Source organism: Cryptomeria japonica, chromosome 11 (assembly GCF_030272615.1).
Source record: "Cryptomeria japonica chromosome 11, Sugi_1.0, whole genome shotgun sequence".
NCBI classification, from domain to species: Eukaryota; Viridiplantae; Streptophyta; class Pinopsida; order Cupressales; family Cupressaceae; genus Cryptomeria; species Cryptomeria japonica.
Window position 1 is genome coordinate 686,785,210 of NC_081415.1, and position 20,885 is coordinate 686,806,094.

The 20,885-nt window shown below is 35.4% G+C and overlaps 1 protein-coding gene across 2 annotated transcripts; it reads left to right on the top strand.

Annotated features, from left to right (window-relative positions):
* The first annotated feature begins 12,854 nt into the window (after nt 1-12,854).
* LOC131038195 (glycine-rich RNA-binding protein RZ1A) lies at nt 12,855-16,652 on the top strand. 2 transcript variants are annotated; one of them, XM_057970546.2, is made up of 5 exons: nt 12,857-13,014; nt 14,530-14,772; nt 15,051-15,189; nt 15,734-16,263; nt 16,371-16,652. In XM_057970546.2, exons 3-4 carry the CDS (start codon nt 15,079-15,081, stop codon nt 16,256-16,258), a joined length of 636 nt encoding a protein of 211 aa, XP_057826529.2. In that variant the 5' UTR covers nt 12,857-13,014; nt 14,530-14,772; nt 15,051-15,078; the 3' UTR covers nt 16,259-16,263; nt 16,371-16,652. The 2 variants fall into 2 exon arrangements, with proteins under 2 accessions (XP_057826527.2, XP_057826529.2); XM_057970544.2 differs by lacking the exon at nt 14,530-14,772 and having other exon boundaries at nt 12,855-13,014.
* The last annotated feature ends 4,233 nt before the right edge of the window (nt 16,653-20,885 follow it).

The window sequence follows — 20,885 nt, forward strand, 5'->3', positions numbered from 1 at the left end:
TGCCTTTATAGTAATTTTCTTGCAGGGATCAATAGATTCTTCTGAGAAGCCTAATGCATGGATAAGTTTTAAAGTACATATATTAAGTCCGGCTCCTCCATCTATTAAGACTCTTTTTACTCGGTGTTTGCAAACAATGACTTTGATATGGAGAGGAGTGTTATGCGGATGGTTTAAGGAAGCATCGTCATGTTCTGAGAAGGAGAGGTTATGAGGTCCAGTCATATGGGCGACCATGGCTTGAAATCTGTCTATATCCAAATTTTGAGATACATTAGTTTCCAATAGTGCTTGTTCCAAGATGTCTTTGTGCTTCGGTGATAGTTTCAGCAATTCCAGTATAGATATCTGAGCTGGAGTTTTGCGTAGTTGGCTACCCAAGTCATATTGGATTCTTGGTGTGATAGTTGTAGGTGACGTATGTCCTTTCAATACATATTTCTGAGTTCAGGTTGTTACATTGACAAATTCATGATCACGCCGATCTCGGATGGTGATGACATTTACTTGATGATCTTCAGCTGATATGTGATTTATGGTGTTGTTGTAGATATGGTTGATACGAGCTCCGCGTGGATCGTTTGAGGTTGAAGCTCCATCTTTGTTATAATTTGGAAGAGGATTTTTAAAGGCTCCATGATCACCATTTGTTTTGAGACCATCTATTGTTAAGTCACCTCGATCAATCATATCTTGCACCACGTGTTTTAACCTCATGCAATCGTTCGTCTGATGAACTTTGTTACGATGGTAATCACAATAGTGTGAATCATTCCACCAAGGTGGTTTGATTTGGGGTTCATAGTTGCTGATTGGAGGCAAAGAAAGAATCTTGTGTGCCAAAAGTTCTCTGAATGCTGATTCTAGTGATTGCCCCAATGGTGTGAAGATACGCATTTGGAAATTGTTTGTGTTGTTGCGTGAATTGTTGTTAGGTCCTGGATTCATGTTTTTGCTTTGAGTATTGTTGGTGTCGTTTGTATTGAGTTGTCCTTGATCGGTGTTTGGTGTATATGTGTTAGCATTTGGATTAGCATTCTTAGGATTTTTTGTGTTTTGAGGATTTCTGGATAATGCAAGCACTGGTTGCTTAGATTTGGGATCATATGATTCATTGTTGCCTTCGTTTTTATTTCAAGTCCAAAATCGAGATTTGTCGAGGCTGGTGTTGTTCTAGTTATTGTAGTTTGATGAGTTTGTTCCTTCCTTGTAGAATTTGAGTGTTCCCTTTTTGACACACGCTTCCTCTACTTGAATGTCGTTTTCAATTAATTTAGCGAAAGATGGTATGCATTGAAGTTTTAGCCTGTAACTCATTTCACCATTCAAGTTATCGATGAAGATTTCCATTTTCTCCTTTTCAGGAATATCTCGAAGATATCTGGACACTATACGTCGCCAACGTTGAAGGAACATCATGAATGTTTCATTGTTCTTTTGTTTGGTGTTGCAAACATCTAGCATGGTTATGGCATGTTGGATGTTATAGGAATATTGGGTTATGAATTTGTTAACCAATTCATCAAATGATCTGACAGGTGGTGTAATTTTGGATAACCATTCCATTGTTTGCCCTCCCAAGCTTCTTGGGAATAACCTCATCAAATAGGTGTCATCATGAGCAAATTCAAGACTCATTGTGCAAAATTCTCGAACATGATCTCGGGGATCACTTTTCCCATCATATTTATCAAATTTGGGAACGTCTGAGTTTGGAGGAAAAGGCACCATGTTCAATCTTTTGTCAAATGGATAAGGACAGATTTTGTTTAAAGAGTACCGCACTGTTGTCCCTTGTTGCATATCCTGTATTTGCCTTTGTAACATTTGCATTTTTTGAGTGAGGGCAGCCAAAAGTATATTGTCTTGTCGAGGGAAAAGTTCTTCCCTTGTATTTGTTCTCAGCTGAAAAGGCGTGGTAAATGGTATATTTTGCTCTGGATTTTCTAGCTCGGGTATACGCATTTCTGGTATGCGTTGTTCGGGAAAGTGTTGCTCAGGTATGTGTTGTTCAAAGTTACGAGTTTCTTCTTCTCTTTGTTGCTCTTGATATGCATATTGTCGAGATCCAGTTTTAAAGATGTTTGTGTCTAAATCTTCGAGAAGTTTAACGCCTTTACTTGTGAGCATGAGCAGATACTTTTCTTTGTCATTTTCCATAAGCCTTTCTACAAGCTTTTGGAATGAAGGGTTTTCCTGACATTCTTGAAGAAGTGCTTCAGAAATTTCAGTTTCTTCTAAGTGTGGAACTTCAAAAGGATTTGACAACCTTCGATTCATGCTAGACTCTGTGTGTGTCTCGCTTTGTTGGTTTCTTTGAGAGCGAGTAACAAGCATTTTAATAGAAACTTTCTGTGACAAAGGGGACAAAATCCTTTTCGATGTGTTGCTCGAGGGTGGGTGGTTCTGGTTGAGATGTGTTATAAGTGATACACTCATCGGGCAAGAATGCTGGATTGATTTTTCCTTCGCGGTTTATGATTTGATTAAAAGCAGACTTTTGATAATAGGCTCTTGTCTTCAAAGGTTCTTTGTCAAATTCGTTGGATTTATTTTGGATATAACATTTGACATGATGAAGGAATACCCGATGAGATTTGAAGAGTTGACGATTGATGTATAAAAACTTGTTTCTCTTGATGAACTTGGAAAAACTAGGTTGATGTTTCTTCAACGTGATGTTATGATAAAGGTTCTTTCTTTTCGGAATATGGGGATTAGTCATGCATGAGTGATCAATGGTTTCTTTTGATTTTGTTTGGATTTAGTTGATCTTGTTTGGAAAATTTCAAATCTTACTCTATCAAAGTGAAGGTTTAGATGCCCCTTCACGACAAAGCGTGTCAAATGATATGGATAAAAGCCTCCCGATATGGAGACTTGATTTGACAATTTGAAAATTTTAAACAAGTGTTTTTGAGATGAAATCCGTAAGATGGTAAAGGATTCTGTTGATACTGATGATGAGGTTTCCGGATTATGATAGGATAGACATGTTTTATTGTGCGATCAGTTTAGGATTTTTACAATGTTTGTTTTGACACAAATTTAGCTCAAGAAATAGTCTTAACGGTTTGTTTTCACTACTCTACTTTGATGAAAAATGATGTTTGATGGAAAAGGCTTCTGAAAATGTTTTCGAAATTTTTAAAATTCTTTACTGTTTTGCCCTCTGTTTTTATGTTTTTGATCACGCGCTAAAACAAATACTACATACGCTACAAAAATTACTCCATGCGCTAAAATAATGACCACACGTGCTAGGCTTCCCTCAGACACGCGCTAAAGTTTTGACTGTTCAAAATTGTTTTCTATCTGTTTTGAAAAAGCTATGCGCTACCCCGGGCCTGCAACGCGCTAACCTGTGAACCTGATGCGCTAATGTTTAGTCTCCACGCGCTAAGCTGATGCTTCCACACGCTAAGCTGATGCTTCCACACGCTAGACTATTTTTTTGATGCACTAAATGATTTCACACTGTTTTGCTTTGAGATAAAACGCTACTATTTGGAACCGACGCGCTAATTTGATGGTTGGATGCGCTAACAAAAATTCCTTACGCGCTAAGAAGTTGGTTTTATGCGCTAAACTGCCCTGATTTTTTGTAAATTTTGAATTTTTGTTGTGAATTTTTCAAGTTTGATGGATGATTTTCTGAAGTAGTAAATGCAAGCACGGTACAAAAAGTACAACCATTTTGCCTAATCTAACAAAAAGTGTATGTTCTGCGAGGATGTGTTCAAATCCCTAATGTTTTAACGGGTTTGGATACGAATAATACACTTCAGAAAGACTCTTTATTCAAAGGTCATAAATAACATCATAGCCCACTAATCTCGATACTCCGTCAGCTCAAACAGCTGTGTCACCCCCTAGAGGGCGCTCGTTTTTTTGCCTTTTGCCAAAAATTAACCCAAAGTGAATCGCTTCACAGTTGAGTAGTTATCTTGGGAGATATATGGTGAGTAATCTTGGGGGCAGATTCTTCCCCACCCTTGCACTATGATGTTATGAATGTCTGGTTACTGACTCGGTTCAAAGTTTCTAATTCTATGGTTCGTAATCAGACTTCCCGTTCGGTCGTCAGTGATAAACTCCCTCAGGAGGCTTCCCAACCTTTAGAGCAAAGGCTTTACGTATCTCGAGAATACTAGGGGAAGGCTAATCGTTGTGCGCAACCGTTGAAAAAGACTTTCATCACTTTCCACGTTTGATTATAGTGGGTTGGAATTCTTGGCGTCAAAATCATTTCCCACTTAGGTCGTTCCCTTCACACCGGCCATAAACGACTTTAAGAGTTGATTTCAACTCCTCGAGAAGGCAGACCTGCTAAAGGTTTTATGCTTGAAATATAGAAAGCTTTAAGAGTGGTCTGGATTTTTGATCACCCAGTCAAGGGGAGAGCATATTCCTTTCACTTTCGAGACAAGGTAATCAAGTTGTTCTTTTTAGCCTTCAATTCAATGATTTGCTAATCTCTACTTGGAGATGTTGCTCCAACAAGCATGATGTTCTTTTTAACCTTTCATAGCAAAGTGTGTATTTATGAAACTTTTGTAAAATAAGCTTAGTCAACAAAGTAAATCGTGATTTGGTCAACAAATTTAAAGTCGATAGGGGAAAGTTTTCCCTCTTTGCTTTGCACAAAATAAAGATGAGATTCTTTTTCCTTTGCAAAATAAAATGGATCCTTTTAGACACCAAAGGAAGGTGAGGTTTGTTTTAAGCTTTGCAAAAAGTAAATTTGCTTGTTCTTTTTAGAGCTTCCAAAATGAAGTTTTTCTCTTATAAAAGCAAGAAAATTTTCGATAGTGGTTCTTTTTATAGCCCAAAAGAAATAAGCGAGTTCAATTTTAAGAATAAAAGATGTTTAAAATTTTAAACTAACTTAACTAAATTAGTGAAAATCTTAACTATCTAAATATTCTAAGATTACGCTCCTTTCTGCAACAAATTTGTTAGAATCCTGCAAGAAAATCAGAGGAAAAACGTTAGATGCTTTGGTGGACTTCCACAAGTCTAATTTTTAACTTTCGATTACAATTTTTGTTTCTGTTTGTGATGCGCTACAAAACAAACTGTACGCCCTAAAATATAACCTTGATGCGCTAAAACATGGTTTCAATGCGCTACACTGTTTTCTGGATGCGCTATTCTGTGCGCTGAAAGCGTTGCTCTGTTTTTCTCCCGCGCCGAGACCTATAGGAAAATTAGTGATTTGATGCGCTAATATATGGACTTCATGCGCTAGATGATGGACTCCACGCGCTAAACAGTGAATTGGATGTGCTAGGCTGTTAATCGGATGCGCTAAACAATCAACTTAACGCGCTAATTCATTTTTTTCGCGTGCCTGCAAAAGTGGTTAAATTTAAAAACCGATTTGATATATGGGGTTGAGCCCCACGGTGAGCGCCAGAAATGTATGCGGGAAAAGCGGGTCGATAGAACTCAATATATGAAAATATTCCAAAAGACTTGTCCACACACACACATGACTTCTTGGTGCAAGCTATGGAGTAATGAAGTATCACTCAGCTTCCCAAGGTGGGTCCCATGGTTCTCTATCTTACACGGTCCCTCAAACCAACGTTTTTGCTCTCAAATCACTGAGCAAAATGGTTTAGGGATGGCAAATGCAAGAACGAGGGATGCTTTTATTGGTTTTAATATGAGATGCATCCTAAACTATGCATGATATTAAAATGCAATAAACTAGATTATAAGATGACAAGGTTAGTATAAATACTATCCTAACATACTATATTAGTCTATGATTGAGCTAAATGATAAAGAAAGTATTCTAAACGTGCATATTTAGACTAATTCCTAGTTAAAGAGAGACTAAAATAATGAGCATAAAAATGATATATGAAAGCTTGAATGTATTTGAGCATAAGTATGATACTACAAATTTGGAAGATGATTCAAAATGGAGGAATGAGAGCTCTATTTATAGCAAAAATAGGGCAATGGATGGTCAAGATTAGAAGAGTTGATCAAGGGTTGAGTTTGAAAGTTGGGGATCCATGTTTGCAATTTGCACCAATGAAATGGTAACAAGTGTCAACATAAGGTTGGGTTGAGAGAAGGGGTTAGAGACATTAAATGCCTGAGAAGACCTCATGGTTATCTAGAGGGTAAGGGTTAAGTCTAAGTTAAGATTACCCATTGGATTAAGAGTTAATCCAAGGATAAACCCTTGTGCAAATGATTAAGAGATAATCATGGTCAAAGCATTAAAGGCTTGATGAGACCCTTGGGTTGGAAGAAGGTTGAGTTAAAAGAAATTCTTTAACCATGTAAGAGGGTTTGAGTTAACCATTAATGGTTATGAAGACTTTGGGGAATTAAGTGGTTGAAGACTTGAAGCCTTTAATGGTTATCAAAGACTCTGAGGATTTGAGAAGTGACTTTCCCTTGCATAGGGATGTGACAAAGTTTAGAAGATGGGTTAGACTAATTAGAAATGATTAGAAGAGTCTAGAAGAAATTAAGAAGGGGTTTAGGAAGCAAGTGGGAAATGTAGGATAATGCAAGTGGATGGAGGGATAATAAGATTTAATTGAATTAAACTTAATTTAATTCAATTTGATTGCAATTTGGAGAAATTAAATAAATTAGATTTATTCAATTTAGGATAACTATTTAATTAAATTTGAATTTAATTAAAAGTGGATAGGGGGGATTTAATTGAATAAAATGATTTATTCATTAAATGGTAAAAAGAAGTCTAGTGAATTTAATTTAAATAAATTGAGTAATTTACTTAATTAAATCGAGGAATGTGGATAATTTAATTAAATTGGATTTAATTAAATAGAGAAATGAACATAAAATATTCATTTAGGAATATGGTCATTTTTATACGTCTACAACTTGTATTTTCTTCCAACATTTTTAAGCTCAATGATGAAAATAAAGTACTATGGATCGTCATTTCATCTCATCTATTTATATTGCATTCTGTTGCATTCCATCCATTCATACATTCATAAATAGCTGTATATCATTCATACATAGTAATGACAATGCATACTCTATTTTTTTCAATCTTCTTCCATAGGAATGAGTCATAGGTCCTCCATTTCTTCTATCTAACATCAAACCCCCCCACCCTCCCCATCTCGATAATCAACATCACATACCCTACATCGTAACCCATCAAATCAATCAAGCCGCGTTCATCACCATCCATCTCTAAATAGGAGGGATTGTGTGTCCTATCCTAAGCCATCCTATAAGCCAAGCAAGTTACTCTGTTTGCATAGGTACATCGACTCACACACACCTAGACTCTCAACAAATACTCTGATCAAGTATCTTCGGGTCTCAACAGGTAATCGATCATGATAAACCTAGACTACATCAGGCCTTTATCATAATGACCTAGTCTCAACGGGGCTGCCATGATTCACCACAACCATCCATCCCACGCACACACTATTAATTGATCAACCAATCCAAACACAATCTAACGAACAATTACATCAATTGTCTACGTCTCAACGAGTATTTTGCTTCATATACCTTGACTTCATCAAGCAATTACATCAATTGTCTAAGTCACATCAGGTCACTTTGATTCACTTATTCAGACTTTATCCTGTCCAAGCGACCGACTGACATCAACTGTCACACTTTGACTCGACTGGGGCAGTTAAACCGATTGCACCAGATTGTCCAACCAATTTTGATCAATTGTATAGCATCAATCCAAACCACACACTACATCTGCTCTGTATCTCTTGCCTGACCTAAAGGTACTCACTGGCTTCCCATTTCTCCGTATTCACTCTATTTTCTCCCATTCTTTCCCTGTTATTGCTAATTTCTTCTATTCTACCTCCCCTCCACTTCTCATTCTTTTTCGAGAGATTGCCCGATTTTTCGAAATTTCTCGACCCATCTCTTGAGGGGGCATACCACCCATTAAATTAACATTTTATGGGGCATTTCTTCACACCTATTTTTCTTTCTTTGAAACAACGTGATAAACCACACCATCTCAAAGAGGGGCAAATGTAGTCACATAAATCTGTCCATTTTAATTAAATGAATATTTCATATTTATTTGATTAAAAATCCACTAGTCATCAGTTAATTAAATTAATATTTAATTAATTCATCTTCAAACATTCTCGTATTAATTAAATAAATTATTCAATTTATTTTAATTAATTAATTCAACCAAATTCACAATTAATTAAATGAATAAATTCTATTTATTCAATTTAATCCTCTTTTAAATAAATTAAATAAAACATTTATTTAAATCATTATCCCCCCCCACTTGCATTCTCCTAAAAATACAAGTTGCAACCACAAGTTGAAATAAATAAATTTTATTTTAATTAAAATCCTATTTTTCTCTCACCCACCAAATGCACTTGCACTCCTAAACCCCCTTCTAGATTCTTCTAAACCCTTCCTAATTAACCTAATCCATCCCCTAATTATTGTCACATTCCTAAGCAACTTGGAGACACTTCTCAAAGACTTAAAAGTCTTTGAAAAACATTAAATGCTTTGTGTGTTCAACAATTTAACCTCTAAAGTCTTCCAAACCATTAACGACTCTTACATGACCATTTATGGTTAACCCCTAACTCAACCCTCATATGACTCATGTGTGTCCTCAAGCATTTATTGCTTTGACCATGGTTATCCCCTTTACCTTTACACAAGAGTTTATCCATTGGATAAAAGCTTTATTCTTCGAATAAATAATTTATTCACTCAACCCAACCTTGACTTTAACTCCCAAGTTAACCTTTAGGTCATGTCAAGCATTTAATGCTTATTCCCTTTCCTCTCAACCTATCTCATATTGACACTTGTCATCCTGGGATTGGGTTGAAAGCCATCACATGGATTGAATATCATTCAATCATGAACCTTGTTGATATTACTCAATCTCAACCATCCATTGCTCCATTTTTCCTATAAATAGAGCCCATTTCTTCATAATCCAGATCCTGAAAACTTGTATGCATATAAGTTATAGAGAATTTTAGAGAGCATTTAACATATCTTACTCATGTTCACTCTTTTGGATTAAAATCAACACTAGATTAGATAATAATCTCATTTCTAGCTTATTCATACTTGCATAGCATTTGGAGTAATCATCTACAATCTTGAACCTCCATAAGCATCCATAGTGCAAAAAGCTGCTGAGAGCTACACTAATTTGGAATTTGGAGAGGAGAGGAACAAAGGAGAAGGAGCTAAGAGCATGGTAAAAGGCATTTGGAGATGTCTTCTTGCATTTACTTTCATAGTTAAATGCTTTACTTTGTTTTTGGTGTCTCTTTTGATATGCCTGCTTAGATTAGTTTTTGGTTGAATAACACTAACCCTTTGATCATTGTTTCTTCTTGTTTTTGTGTGTTATGCGACCACATGTTTTAGTCTAACCTTGCCCCATTTTGCAGAGCATCAATAACTATAATCCAAAGATCAAAGACATATCACAAGATTACACAAGATATACCTTGGATAAACCTTCAAGAGGGAAAAACCCAACCTCCAAAAATATCCACACTCATGTATTATTCAACAATGAAATATTATAATACAATCGCTTTTGAAACATCAAACTCATTCAATACATCCTCTACATGTCCAAGCATGTAACCACACATCCCATGTCATGCTTCACATATGCACTCAAAGAGAAAACACAATACAATGATAGTCTACTCAACCAACCAACAAGGCAACTAGCCAAACCCAACCACTAAACATGTCTTTGTTTTTATAGAATTGAGCTCACACAAAACAACTATGTGGTAAGATAAAACCATTGACTCCGCCCCTTTTTTTTTGGGTAGTAAGTTTTGTCAATATTAAATATTTTTTCTCATGTGCAACCCACACATAAAATATCTAACCAATGTTACATACAACCTCACATGTGGACCCAAATAAATATTTATTTTGGCTAATCACTTCTCCTAAAAATACACCTCAAATAAATACTTATTTTACATAATTAAAATACTTTTTCCTCATGTAAGTTGTACAACATCTTATTCTAACAACGTGAGCCACTAAAGCTTATAACCTTGTTACTTAGAATCAATTTTTTTAAGTATGAACATAATTTATGATATTTATATTAGGAATCAACTACATCATTTTTCACTTAGACTTATTGATCCATATTTCATAGGTATTGATTTATATAGACTCACCTCTCATCAAAATGAATGAGCCACTCATTATATCTAAATGATATTTATTACATAATATTTTAAAAAATAATATAGTTGTATTTTAATTATGCCAACGTCGATAGGTGTAACTCTACAATAGCAACAAGCTTTCTTAACTTTGTTTTTTCAAAGATTTTCAAAGTGCTTAAAGCAAAAAGTGCAATACAAAAGCATTATTTTTTGAATATGGTTAATTTTTTTTTACATTTTTATTATTTGAATAATTTTTTGGAAGAGAGATTTTTTCTTTTTATTTTTATGTATTTGATGTACATGTGACCTTTATCTTGATTTTTTAAGAAAAATGAGCAAATAACTATGCTAGATAAAAACTACTTTTATTGCTTGAATTTTATTTTAAAATTAGATATCTATCTCTATTTTTTCAACATAGATTTTTAAAAATAAAGATACATTGTTAATAGGCCCTTGGTTTGCTACTGAAGTTGTAAGGTTCTTAATCATCCGATCATGGATCAAGTCTTATTGAGTGCAAGGCACTGACATAAAAAAAAACATGAGAATGCGATCGTGCCCCAAGTGAATTTGACGAAATGACTACTTCCCAGTCGTTGGCTCTGCAAGGCATCAACAATAAAAAATGGATAAGGTCAAGATCATATCCTGAGTGAATTTGGTGGAATGGATACCCCTCAGTGAAATCCTTAACTCTTAGCTGAAGAAATTCTTATGCTCCCTTATAAAATAACAAAAATGAATTTCTATACTGTAGTGTCGTAAATTGTACACCCTTGCTAGGGTGGTACAATTTCACACTTAGGTTAGCACCCGCCTTAGTGTGTTTGCATCTTGCATTATTATTTCCCTTTAAGCATTTAATTAATTAATTAAATTAAATCTAAAGTCATATTTCATCACTTCATATATTATAAAATTGGGCCCTTTACCCTAAGTGTGCCCCTTTCTATTTTATTCCTCCAATGAATCATTTAATCATAAACCCTAATTATGTCCTATTTCGACCTTTAAGACCCGATTTCGCATATCAAAACACCTCGAAATCAACTGTAACTTTTTTCCCGAAGTTTCCGAAGCACGATTCTATGATATTATAATGCTTAACCCCAAAAGATTGGTAGGAAATTCAATTCCTAGGTTGGCCTAAAGGCGAAATTAAGTAGAAATTAAGATCTAGGGTTTCATACACAAGAGCTCTCTTTCTTCATTTGAAGGGAACGAAGATCTATCTAATCTAAGGGATTTATCAACAAAGCAAGCATAAGGAGCCTTCTATGTAGTGAAAGAGAAGCCTATGTGGAGTCTTCAACAATATTCAACAACATTTATCAAGCATTTGTCAAACATTCATCATCAATTAGGAGCCTTGAAGACATTGAAGAGTAACAGGAGATCCAGTGGCAATATCTCTCCCTTGGGGATTGGTATGATTTCATGTTATTTTAATGTCTTTGTATGAGATTCTTTACATCAATTTACACATTTACCTCCATGCGTTAGATCATTTAGCATATTTGGTTTGAAGCATTGTTATTTACATTCACATTTACATTTAGGGTTTATTGTCATGCGTAGGGTAGCTCTAGTTTCTTATCATTTAGGATCTTGCATACACACAAGTTTCTAGCACACATATTTTCATTACATTATCAACTATTTGTGGAGGTGGAAATCACCAACACATGGGTTTGACTAAGGCAAAACCCTATATAGCCACCCAAACCTTCCATTTTTCAGTTGCAAGTGCAGGAACAAGTGCCTAGAGGCAGTTTTGGACCAAGAAAAGGCATCAACACCACCCAAAAGTCTCAAAAGTGTAGAAAACTGTCAAGGATAGGGGCACGACGCCCTGGTCCCTCCATTTTGCAGTCAAATTAGACAAGTTGCAAACTCGGGACCTCTAGTTTGTAGTGTCTCAGTTGCAACCTCTTGTCTGCAGAAACATGACATTGGCGTGGCACCCCGGTCGAGGTCAATTTTGTTCAATTTGCAACATCAGGTACACATCCAGAATCCTCCCCCTTTCATGCTTTCAATGTCTCAGTTTCAGATCTACAAGTTTGTGCAAATTCAAGTTCATTTATCTTTCATTCTTCATCTCCTAGTCTAGTTGATCATTCAAACCCTATTTTTTTTTCATCATTTGCAACAAGAGGAATAGGAGCCCTAAGAGGTAATCCTTCTCTCTCTCTCTTTTTCACAAGAAGTAGCCAAAGTGAGCTATGTCCCTAGGCTATTTCGTATTTCCAATGTGTTGGCAAAAGTGAGATTAGATTCTAGTCACCCGATCTCGCTTTTCCCGCCACCACATATACAAACCTCCAAAAAAATAAAAAAATAAAAAAATAAAAAAATAAAAAAAATATTAATATAAATAACATAAAAATATCTTTGTATTAATAAACACTACCTACATAGATTATGATGAGATTGATAAAAAACACTACCTACATTGATTACAAATTTGTCTTTAGATTTTGCTTTGTCTAGTGCCATTTAATAGGGAAGGACATTCTAGCACACCTTATCTTGTTTCGATGTTAGTGGAAAAGTACAATCTTACAGGATAGGTCCTATTGGGATATTAATTTAGTCTCAAACGGATGAGTAGGTATCTTCTTTACCTCATATATAAGTATTCTTTTTTTAAAGGAAAATAGTAAACCCTAGTCTTATCTTTCTTCTCCACCTAGGTATAAGTACTAAGTTTTGCTCTACGAAGCTTTCATTTCTGAAACATATTTCTATTAAGTTCTTAAGAATTATTTGCAGAGGCACCAAGGTTTGCGGTTCGATTCTACCTGTGAATTAGCAGGTAGGCTTTTCTAGCTGTTTTGGTGTAAGTTATCATGGAAATAAGGGTTTACGTGTTCTGTATGTTTATTTTTCTTTTTCTTTGCAGGAGAATAAGGTTTATTTTGGTTTTCAATGTTTGTATTTGATTTATTTATATGTCTGAAATAAAATTAGGGTTTGTATGCCTCGACGGTAGCAGTTTTCATTGCATGAGAATAAGGTTTATTATGACGGAGGGTTAATGCCTGTCTTCTTTATTGTTCTTTCTTTTGAGATCTTGGCGGTGAATTCCTCATTGTTTATAGGGTTTGGATCTCTGTTTTGTACCTTTGTTTTAATAATATTCTAAGAATTCGGCTCTGTGAATACTGTCCTTGTTTGTTTATTATTTGCCTCATTTAAAACTTGCTTTTGTGCATGCCTGTGAAACACAGACTTTTTTTCTTTGTATATTTAACTTCGAATTTATCAGATTCTTTGAAATCAACAAGGTTTTATGGATAACCGGAACGTGGGTTGAATTTCGTTTCGATTTACACATCTGAAATTAAATTTTGCTTTTCTGTTTTCTTTCTAAGTATAGTGTATGATTATTTGCGCTGAGATCTATTCTGTCATAAATAAACTAAGGGTTTTTCTTGTTGAAAGTATGTTTTCCTTTTGGGTTTTACGTAGTGGGATCTGCCGGATTTGCTCTAGTTTCTATTGAGGGATTCGAAATGGGGGTAAATCATTCGAACGAGAACAGGAAAAGTACGGATAAGTGTATTTGGAATTTATGAAATTCAGAAGGTAATGAAATTTTTAACTGGCATCAATTTAATGTGCTTCCCCTATTATATAGATACACACATGCGCACCTTCGTATGTGCATGCGTGCATGTATCTGCCATAGTTGCTTCAACATATTATGATCCTTCGTGCACATCATGGGAACAGAAGTCATGAATGAGTTCCTCCAGGTGCCAAAAGACTTCGCCTCAAGAATTTCGCCTGCTGATTTCTGATCTGTCTGCATCTTCTTTAGAATGGCTTCAAAACCAAAAACGCTATTACTTACTGTTTTGCTATCATTTAATTTTGATATATTATGCGTGTTTAATTTGGATTTGATGGTGTGCATTTCATTTTAGGGTCCAAGTTTTAAATATTGGATGTGTGTTTATTTAATTTTATACACACAGCATTTATAAAAAAATCTGGCTTTTGTTTGTCTTCCTCAAGTCTTGTTTTCCTTAATATAATGGTCTATCTGATTCCTGTCCGCAAGTTGTTTATTATGCATGTATGTATGTATGTAATTAATAATCCATATTCAAAAACTGGGTTGTTTTGCCTGTACATTTGTAATAATAATTAAAATTTGCCCTTGCTATTTTTAGTATAGAATAAAAATATTACTCATTCGCCAATTTGTAGTATACAGATCATATTTGTAGTTTAATGAATTTTTTTATTGGTAAATCTGGAGCCTCACTGGGCTGAGGCGGATTCAGTATGTAAACGAGGTCCCCATTTCCTTGGTTGTTTGCAGGCTGCAATAACTAAGCTATGGGCAGCTTTAATAATGTTACTTATTAACCATTACACTCCAACCCATTGGACTTACTATTCTATAATTAATAGTGTTAAATTTCAATGGGAGGAAAGGGAAATCTAACATAAGACTACCTAAAGCAACTAGGGGATATCAGAAAAAAATTGTATCCCAGAAAATGTGTGAAATATCATAACAAGAAACTGATTGATCGGAAGTCCATCTAAATGGTGAACCCAGGTATGTACAAGTTGAAGTTGCTATTTCTTTTATTTTCTTTATGTTTGATAGATAAGTTATGAACAAGTTAAAGTGGTAGGACTGTGCATTTTGGAAATGTTACTGTGCATGGGGAATTATTTTTTAGTTCACTGTGTTGCCTGAAAATATTCTGATGTTTTTATTTTGTAGTCATCTGATTGAGTATTTTATGAACTTTTCCCTTGTTTTTTCTATCTTGAATTTGTTTTTTGGGTTAATTAATTGTACTTAATGAAGTTTACTTCTCTTGATTTTAGATTAAGAACTGGTGCCCTTATTTGAGACATGTCAGACAGTATGGAATATCGGTGTTTCATTGGAGGTTTGTCATGGAGCACTTCAGACAGGACTCTAGAGGATGCTTTTGATAAGTTTGGCCATATTATTGAGGCAAAGGCAAGTTTTGTGTTTTCTAATTTTTCTGTTAACTTCATTTATTATATACATTGTTGCTGAATATGTCATATGGGTTTGTTTAGTGGAAGATCAGCAGGTTTGAGCTTTTTCCTTCTTTACCAAGGGAGATTTTTCTCCATCGTACTTTTATTATGACAGAATCTTCTGCATCTCTTTTTATCTTCTTTGACATTTTTATTTGTACATGGTAGTTTTTTTCTATAAAAACTTAGAGGGACATCAGTGCAATGTAACCATGAGCAAAAGTGCCAAGGGTTAGTAGGTCTTTAAAATTTTTAGATTTTTGGGTTTCTATTATAAATTTGATTTTGACAAGCATGTTATGCATATTTTTTGAAGAATATAATAACTAGCCTCACTCTGTCTATGATATATGAAGAGGTACATGATGGTTTGCCATTCTTAACTACTAAGAGGGGTACAATTGAAACATAAGTGTGCTTATGCTGAACTTTTTGTGCTCAAATCCATTTGCAACTTCTTTCGCCTAACTCGAGTTTTATATTTGGGGTGTTCATTTCAGGTGGTTGTTGATAGAGATACTGGTCGCTCTCGAGGCTTTGGGTTTGTAACTTTTGATGATAAGAAGGCCATGGAAGATGCAATAAGTCGAATGCATGGAATGGAACTTGATGGTCGTTCCATCACTGTTGACAAGGCTCAGCCAAAGAGTGCTGGAGGAGACCGTGGTGATCGTGGTTATGGTGGTGGACGAGGATATGGTGGTGGTGGAGGTGGAGGTGGAGGTGGAGGTGGAGGTGGTAGTTCAGAGTGCTTCAAATGTGGTCAGCGTGGCCATTTTGCACGAGAATGTACCAATGGAGATGGGGGTCGAGGAGGTGATAGGTATGGTGGGAGGAGTGATCGTTATAGTGGTGGTGGTAATGGTAAGTATGGCGCAGACCGCAGTAGTGATCGATATGGAGGGCGTAGTAGGGATGGAGGAAGTCGTGGGGGGCCAGGTAATGACCGATATAATCGTGATCGTTCTGGTCCATATGACCGACCCAGTGGTGGTGGATCTCGATCTTATGATGATCGCCATTGATGAAGGTACTTAAATACCTAAGTCTTGAGTTTGCATGATTTGGTTGATTTTCTAGTAATGTAAGATGTTTGGTTAATTGATCTGCATGTTAATTTTGTGTTTTTCTTTTCAGGTGGCTGTATTTGATGTCTCTGAAGACCCATTAAACAAATTTTGAAGCTTTGTTGGCCATGCAAATGTGTTGCAGGATTGATTATGAAATATTTTCACAATTGGCTGGCAAAATGATCTACTGCCATTGTGTAACTGCTTAATTAGTTTTACTCTTGAATGCCGGGCTCAAATTTAACCTTGGGATATATATATTTTTCTATCTTCTAAGACGAGATGTTTTGAAGGCAGTGCTACTTTTGATTGTTTTGCTGTGCTTTATGAGATTCATTGGCTTTCTTGAGTTCGATTGTTATGGGCAAAGATTGGGATTGTACTTTAGAAGGTATTGGTCATCGCATAAAGAGTTTACCGCTTCTGAGTATCTTCTAGGAGCTTTGCCCTGGAGATGTGCGATCATTGTGAGAAGCCCCCTGCTTAGAACACCAAGGAAAAAAAATTACAATTTAGTGGAAGGCCCCCCTGCTTTAAACAATGATTGCTTCCTATCAGAAGAATGGAGTCTTTTCAAACTAGATAAGGTCTGAATCGAATATAGTTCGTAGTACTGCTATCCTAAGGAGTGAATATAACAAGATTAACCTGCAAGAACATAGGCTCGGATGTTACATGTCTTGATCTAAATGCTGTAATTTGGTTGGTTAGTTTGGGCGGCAAGGATTCACACTATGGTAAAGTTTGTTGGTGCCATCTTCCTGTTTTAGTCAACATTTATATACATAGCATATATGATATTTGTGATTTGATTTTACTCTTTACCTATATTTTCATATTTAGGTTAACTTCAAAGGCGACATTTAATTTTGATGCTCTTGTGGCAGGCTGGGATTTTGGCCTTTGTCCTTGATGCTCTTTTCCAACTGTTTGGCACATATATTACAGCTTGGATTTATTTGTCTAATTGGTCGAGGCTGTGACATGTTATGTTTATTGTGCCATTGCAATGATATGTTCTTGAAACAGTAAGATTCATGGTGAATTGTGTTCAAGACAGTCCATGCCCTATGTTGCTGTTCCAGCGGTGTTCTTTTAGGTGTGCCAAGATGCTACTATGTACTGGCCTGGAATTGTGTGATCTGATACTTGATACCCATTTGTTACTTCAAAGGATAAGAATATGTGTAAACTGTCCAAGGTAGTTAAGAGCAATTATTCAGTTGATTCTGATGTTGCAGTTCCGATAGTTTTTGTGTCTTGGGTGCAGTGGAGAGGTGTTATGTTGTTCTTACTGTTTTTCATTAGCATCACACCTTGAAGGTAAGGATCTTGATGGATTTCTAAAGACAGTTTGAGTACTGCAGTGCTGAGTTATCACACTGTAGTTTCAGTTACTTTCTGCTAAAAGGGTGCAGCTGTTGATTATGTTCCATGGCCAAGATTTCTTTCTTTTCTTTTGTCCTTCTCACTCGATAAAATGGTTTCTTCAAAGGAACTATTGGGAATCATATCATGGCCTGACAAGCTTTCTACCTTTTTCTTGAAAGAAATTCATACTGGCAACTTTTTATTTGTTACCAAAAGAACAGTCAGAGAATAGCTCTTCGCGATTAAGCCAACTTTCAGCAGTGCAAGCAATCAGCTTTGTTTCATGGATCCTATTACATGTTACAGCTACTTTCTGCCTTTTGATATCATACAATAACCCTGGATATCTGCCAGATTCTTTTTAGAAATACAGTGATTGACCCATGTCCTGGCCTTCATTGATAATTGCTTCTGCTGTTGCTTTTCTGGCCGCTTTCACCAAACAAGCTAACCTTATACAGTGCAGAAATCAGCTCAACTCATGGTTTCTATCCTCCTCTTTTTTTATATCACAACATTCTTGCATTTCTATTTCCATTACCATGTATTGTGCTGCATTTAGTTACTTAACGAATTGAAGAGGCATTTTATATCTTTTTCATCATGTTTTCAAGTGTCAACCTTAATGTTGAATTCATTTCTATTATTTTAATGAGATGTTAAATTTGCCTTGTAACAAAGATTTTTAGGTGTTATATACTCAATTATGGTTATTTCTTGATTAAAATGCCCATAAAGTTGTCTGTCTTGTTTCATACTTTTGTCTGTGTCATGCCTCTGAAAATCATATGGCTTGCATTGCTTACCACCCTCCTAGAATAATAAATATGGTGAATGCAAAATGGCCCTTTTGTGACTTTTAATAGGGGGCAAGGGTGTACACACCAAATTGGCTGTTACTTGACAATGACAACAGCATTGCATTAGTTGAATTGTATCAATTTATGTGCATTACTTTATAAACCGATGTAACATGGGAACTTTTGATGTGTTTATTGTACTTGTATATTGGTTGGTGGCAGGGAATGCTTGATATCTGTGATGGTATTTTGTTTGAGAAGGGCCCCATTCACGTGCACCCTTTTTGGGCCAAGAAATACAGTTTTAAGGACAACAATTTTATTGGGTCCTGTTTTTATAGACAAGTGTTTCCATACATTTCTTCCTTTTCACAATTTACTAGATAGATTTTCAATAAAATTTTCATGCTTTACATTTTTATTTCACCGGTCTTATTTATATGTTCCTGCTTTTTAGTTGCAACAGGAAAAAAGTTTAATGCCCTGTAAAGGATGACTATTAACTAATCTTTGTATTGGACCTATAATTCTTTTAAATTTGAGTGTAACTGTTATTTGTAAAAATGAGACATTGGCAATTTATGTATGATTACTGCAATTTATAGTAAGTTTGATTATATACAAATGGCATCAATCTATTTCAATGTTTTGATACATGTTGCAAATAAATAAAATCACTACTTTACCTATATGCTTATTGTATAGTAATTATCTACATTTCTGTGACATGCTAAGGACACTTTAATTTACTGCCTTGCTTTTTGGCACCAATGTTTAAAAAATTCGGATATTTCAGATTTCAAAATGTGAGCTTTATGCTATATTTCGTTGGAATTTTTGTTCTCTTTAGTTTGTAGCATAGAAACACGTTATGTTGCGACTCTACTACGCCTATAAAATTTAAATTTGTGACTGACTGAAAATGTTTTGCAACTCTATTATTATCTTTAACCGTAAAGCTAGATTACTAGAAATGAAAATTAGGTGGATTTTTTAATATTATTCTTTTGATTCCCCAATTGCTATAATTTAAAGTAATTAAGTGGGACATAGTGATATACATTAGCAAAGACAATGCTCATGTTTAGCAAATTTTAACAGCAGGAAAGATGTCCTTGTTTGGGGCTGAATTTGTGATGAAGCAGCATCACCGATAATGTTTTTTATTTTTGGAATTGATAGCATGGGGCAGTCCCTATTTTTGATAACTTTTTTTTTACTTTTTTTTTAAGTTTTTGTTTTGACTGTTAACTGGTGTAGGTTTCCGTTTTTTTCTTTTTTCCTGCGACTGTTGGCTGGTGCAGGATATGGACATATATTTAATTTGCTTTTCCGAGGGGTTTTTTTTTTTTAAAAATAAAAATTGACTGTTGGCTGGTGCAGGATATGGACACGTTTAATTTGCTTTCAGAGGTGTCTCAACCTATTCCTGGCAAAATTTGCATGGTTAGCCTCTGTTTGCAGCCTTATCATTTTTCTTTACTTAAGCTGGGTTTTGCTTCTAGTGGAGAGGTGAAATGGCTGTTACTATTCTCTTAGTCTGAGGTAGGATAAGAGTTGGGAGCCTTTTTTGGTGAAGTAGGGAGAGAGTAGTTTGTTGTGTGAAAATTTTTTAGTTCCCGAGTGATTGATTGCTGGTGTAAGGTCTCTCGGATGGTAGTCATTTTGGTGGTGTTTGGAAGAAAAAATCTTATTGTGGCGAAATGTGAGTATCGTGAATAGTGTTTTTTGGGAGATTCGTTTGTTATATAGTGAAACAGGTTGTAGGAGAGGGGGGTGGAAGTTAACACGATAGTGTTGAGTATTGTTGGGAGTTACCCCAAGATAAATATTTGATGATAGAGATAAGTAGGGGGAATCTTATCATTATATAATTTTTCAGATGGTAAAATGTGAAGTCATTGATTTAATCTTGATTTTGCAGATGGTAAAACGGGAAATCATGGATTTAGTCTTGATTTTGTAGAGGACCATGTATTAAGGGATTTAGAATTTGAAGGTACAGTAAATGGTAAAATGGGAAATCATGGATTACATTTGCTCACGAAATGTGATATAGATTCATTGTTTTCCTTGGAGGATTTTGATTGGCTCACTATGCAAAGGAAATGTTCATTTTAAATGACAGATTGGGAGCATTTTGATTAGCTTTTAACTATTCTCAACTATTATGAAGCAAAGCACTTATGAAAGTGTATAGAACATCTCATAGGTTATGTACCAATGATGACCCGTGTAGAGAGTTGCCCCCACCCCTTCTTCCCAATCAGCCACTAAAAGGAGGGTAGAAAAAAGGGTTGGGGAGTGATATAATGAGGTAGAGGTTTTCTTCTAACTCCAATGTCTTAGATTAAATGTCAAAAGATTGAATTAAAGATGGGATACTTTTGAATGATAAGGTGTGTGGATTT